At 47.6% G+C, this 5,000-nt stretch overlaps 1 protein-coding gene across 1 annotated transcript in view; it reads left to right on the forward strand.

Moving 5' to 3' along the window:
- The window catches only part of lancl2 (LanC lantibiotic synthetase component C-like 2 (bacterial)), a 48,949-nt gene that overhangs the window by 10,453 nt on the left and 33,496 nt on the right, over window positions 1-5,000 (forward strand). Inside the window, exons 3-4 of the mRNA XM_061239905.1 lie at window positions 1,422-1,539; window positions 2,286-2,493. Of these exons, the coding sequence (XP_061095889.1) occupies window positions 1,422-1,539; window positions 2,286-2,493 (326 nt within the window). The remainder of the gene's footprint in view (window positions 1-1,421; window positions 1,540-2,285; window positions 2,494-5,000) is intronic.

Here is a 5,000-nt window from a genome sequence, read left to right on the forward strand (position 1 = left end):
TGTGTTCAGCGAGTGACGAATCGTACCCTCTCCGAATCCGGCTATGTTTAACGGCATTGTGCTTTGTCTCAAAGCGACCGGTTCAGTCCCGCAACCCCGTACCTAACTCCGCCGGCACCATTGTGTGTGTGTGTGTGTGTGTGAGTGTGTGTGTGAGTGTGCGAGCGTGTCTGAGTGTGTGTGTGTGTGAGTGTGAGTGTCAGTGTGAGTGTGTGATGTTCACCGCCACAGAATAACCGCGAAGGCATTTTTCGGCAAACGCGCGGCTCTTTGTTCGGCGTTCCGATATTCCGCCCGGCTCCGTCTCGGCTCCCCGGCGTTCCCGCCGCGCGTGTGGGAGGGAAGCGCTCCGAACAGACGGAGTGGGAAAAAGCGGATTCCGGAGCGTCACCGCCGAGCTGACGGACAGCCCTGAGACTCAACGGTCACTCGGCGTACAGACACACCGTCTTAAGAAGCATTTTAGTCTTGTGTAATGAAAGGTTTAAAAAGAAAAATAAATTCTCTAAAGTAGAAAATAGTTGTTTGTTTGCTTGACAAGTGAAATTTTCTCACCCCGTTGGAAAACCACGAAATGACTCAAACTTTCTCACCTTATTGGCAATATTTTTGTCTTTTCTTAGCAAAAAAAAAAGAGTAGGGACTAAAATACTTGTTGAGGCTGACTTATCCTAGCCTTTTCCTGGCTATGTTAAATCTGTCATAACACTTCATAACCCAAAGGATCTATCTCCTCCCCCTTTTCCTGGTGAGTCACGGCTCATTTGCATAGTGTTGTATGCTGCAGATATGTATTTTGCATTTTAAGCTGCTCTGCGTAAGGGCGTCCGCCAAATGTATTATAATGTATTCACACAACAACAAAAAAGACAGCGGCAACCTGTGAAATGTTAAAACATCCCCGCTGCCTCACTGGTCCGTAATGAAACACTTTTGAGTGACAGCTCTCAGTGTACCGCAGTGCTTCATTCAAAGAGGAAAGTTACTCAGGTGTAGGTATGCAAGTGATTCAGGCGTCTGAGGCATTAGCTTTCGCTAACACGTAGCTCGCATTTAAAAAGCAGACCTGGTACTGCTCTCTGACAACCTATTATCTGTGTACCGTGGTCGTTCGAAAATACCAGCGTGTGTCCTATTTAACAAGCAGCGTTAGTCCTAGACAAGATATTTTACATGCATCTTTTTTTTTTTTACCCTTTGAAGGGCAGGTTTTTTTGGAATGTTATTTCTACATTCCAAAGTGTTCTAGAGTGAGTGTTCTACAATTCCACTGCTTTCAATTACCTGCAGTGATTGTGACATCAGCATTAGAACAGTCCAGTTAAAAACATTCCAGTCACATTATTTGTGACCTCGCGTCTTAATGTTAATGGTGGGTCTTGTTCTCTCTCTCTTTCTCTCTCTCCCTCTCTCTCTCACAGATCAGCGATGGCTTCCAGAAGAAGGTGCAGAGTAAGATCAAAGACCTGCTGCAGCAGATGGAGGAGGGCCTGAAGACGGCCGACCCACACGACTTCTCCACCTACACCGGCTGGACTGGTGAGCGTCGAGCGCCCAGACCTGGGCTCCGATCCTCAGGCCCATTTCCTGGTCTTGTAGAGAGACGCTAGTCACTAGCGCCATTGCGGTTGGCTCCAGTATACGTGTTTCAGACACCCCTTTCAATGTAAGTCAATGGTAAAATTCCGAAATCAATAATTTGGTTGCATTCGGTATCCTTTCTTCAGCTAATGTCTCCTCCCTATGTCCCCGTGATTTTCTTTAAGTTATTGTGTTATTAGGACAATACAATAATACTGTAGCGGCCTGTAGCGTTGTGGTTAAGGTACATGACTGGGACACGCAAGGTCGGTGGTTCTAATCCTGGTGTAGCCACAATAAGATCCGCACAGCCGTTGGGCCCTTGAGCAAGGCCCTTAACCCTGCATTGCTCCAGGGGAGGATCGTCTCCTGCTTAGTCTAATCAACTGTACGTCGCTCTGGATAAGAGCGTCAGCCAAATGCCAAGAATGTAATGTAATGTAATGTACTTTGTGGACCAGGGACAGTTTGCGTCACGTCACTCTCTCACATGCCCTACTGTGCTGTCTCTGGCTCCAAACTGTACAAAATGGCGGTGCCCGTAAAACTTGACTTCCATGGTTTCAAGGCGCTTTTCGCCCTCAGCTAACACCAAACGTTCCCACAATGTTACCGGAGTCGTCCACGTTAAGCTTGCCGTTACACGGCGTCAACACTGCGGTAGCTCTCCGCCTCAGATGGTGTGTGTGTGTCTCTGTTTTCAGGGATCGCGCTCCTGTACCTCCAGCTGTTCCGCGTCTCCGAAGACCCCTCCCACCTGCAGAGGGCGCTGGACTACGTGAAGCGCACCCTGCGCAACCTGAACGGCCGGCGGGTGACCTTCCTGTGCGGGGACGCGGGGCCCCTGGCGGTGGGGGCCGTGGTGTACCACAAGCTGAAGAGCGACACCGAGGCGCAGGAGTGCCTGAGCAAGTACACAACTACACAACTACACAACTACACAACTACACAACTGCACAACTACACAACTACACAACGACACAACTACACAACTGCACAACTACACAACTACACAACTGTATCACTATTACTGTATAACTAGAACCCTGTGAGCTAGTACGGCCAGCGAGAGCTACACAACTACACAACTATATGGTGACATGGCTGAGGCAGTAAGAGCAGTCGTCTGGCAGTCGGAGGGTTGCCGGTTCGATCCCCCGCCCGGGCGGTGTCGAAGTGTCCCTGAGCAAGACACCTAACCCCCAAATGCTCCTGACGAGCTGGTCGGCGCCTTGCATGGCAGCCAATCGCCGTCGGTGTGTGAGTGTGTGTATGAATGGGTGAATGGGTCAATTGTACGGCGCTTTGGATAAAGGCGCTATATAAATGCCAACCATTTACCATATCACTATAACTATAACTCTGTGAGCAAGTACGGCCAGCGAGAACTACACAACTGTATCACTATATAACTATATACTATACTACTATACAACTTTAACTATAACTGTAACTATAACTATGACAATAACCATGTGAGCAAGTACGGCCAACAAGAACGATACAACTATAACTGCACAACTACACAAGTATATAACTGTAACTATTGCAATAACGATGTAGTCAGAACTATGTAACTATAACTATGACTTTAACGGTGTGCAAGTACGGCCAAGAGAGACTAACACAGCCTAAAGCCTTGTCCACACGAAGAACTATAACTAGCAATAACTATAGCTATAACTATAACTATGGTTATAAGTATTGCTATTATTAACGCTATTACTAACATAACTAACGCTATAACTATAGCTGTAACTATCGCTATAGCTATAAGTATAACTATAACAATAACGATGTTACCAATAACTATAAGGATAACTAAGAACTATAACTTCAGCAATAACCATATTGCTAAACCATAACCATAGCTATAACCATAACCATAACGATATAAGTAAGTACAGGCCTGAGACCTTCCCGCATCCTGAAACCTGATCCATACAGGGTTCTGTTGTCTCTATGGTGCCAAACAGCGTGATGTTTACATTTCTGAACAGACAGGGTGGTCTGTCCAATCAATACTGCTCCACAACGTATGACACTGCGTCTGTGACATAACGCAACTCTGCTGGTGTGCCGCACTGAGAAAAACATTGTACACCGTATAAATCAGGCTTTAACGATGTGAGCATCCACACCGATTAATGATAACGTAATTCATGAGTATTTTTAGTGTAGGCGGCGGCACGGATGGTGCAGTGGGTAGCACTGCCGCCTCACAGCAAGGAGGTCCTGGGTTCAAATCCCCGTCGGCCGGGGCCTCTCTGTGCGGAGTTTGCATGTTCTCCCCGTGTCTGCGTGGGTTTCCTCCCACAGTCCAAAGACATGCAGGTTACAATGATTGGAGAGTCTAAATTGGCCATAGGTATGAGTGTGTGAGTGAATGGTGTGTGTGCCCTGCGATGGACTGGCGACCTGTCCAGGGTGTATTCCTGCCTTTCGCCCCATATATGCTGGGATAGGCTCCAGCCCCCCTGCGACCCTGTTCAGGATAAGCGGGTTAAGATAATGGATGGATGGATAGTGTAGGCCACCCAAAATAGATATAAATTTAAAAAATGTTGGTTATCATTTATTATTTGTTATCAGGGGGTTGTTCTTCACAGTACTGTACGTGAGTGTCTGCCCTGTACATTTGGAGATGAGTCTCGCAGAGTGTGAGGCTGGAGCTCTGTGTAGAATTGTTCTTGCGGTTGGAGAGTGTGTTGGGCAGCGTCGTTTCTAAATTGAATACGCGCCATGCTGCAGTCTGCCAGCACTCTGACAGAGCATTCCCAGTCACAGCAGGGGCCTGATTAACTCACACTAAACCCTAATCTCCCAGCTCTTTCTGGAAAAAAAAAAAAAAATCTCATTTCTAATGCGACATCAGCTCAGGAGGTAAGAACAGTCGTCTGGCAGGCGGTGGGTTGCAGGTTCAATCCCCCACCCTGGGTGTGTCGAAGTGTCCCTGAGCGAGACACCTAACCCCCCAGTTGCTCCTGACGAGCTGATTGGTGCCTTGCATGGCCTTTCACCATTGGTGTCTGAGTGTTTGTGTGAGTGTGTGTGAGTGTGTGTGAGTGTGTGTGTGTGTGTGTGTGTGTGTGTGTGTGAGTGTCTGTGAGAATGGGTGGATGAGAGGCATTAATTGTAAAGTGCTTTGGATAAAAGTGTGATAAGAATGCAGTCTATTTAAGACGGATTAGGATAGGGCTGTTGGTGTTCCTGGGATGTGGATCAGGGAGTCTTCGTTTCTTTGAACAGCCCTGTTTCCTCGAGCGTGTGAACGGCAGCGTTTCCCTCGCGCTCAACAACTGGCGTAACTCCACAGAGACGGCAGGTTCATTACATTAATGGCGTTTGGCAGACGCTCTTATCCAGAGCGACGGACAGTTGATTAGACTAAGCAGGAGACAATCCTCCCCTGGAGCAAT

This window comes from Conger conger, chromosome 4 (assembly GCF_963514075.1).
Source record: "Conger conger chromosome 4, fConCon1.1, whole genome shotgun sequence".
NCBI lineage: Eukaryota > Metazoa > Chordata > Actinopteri > Anguilliformes > Congridae > Conger > Conger conger.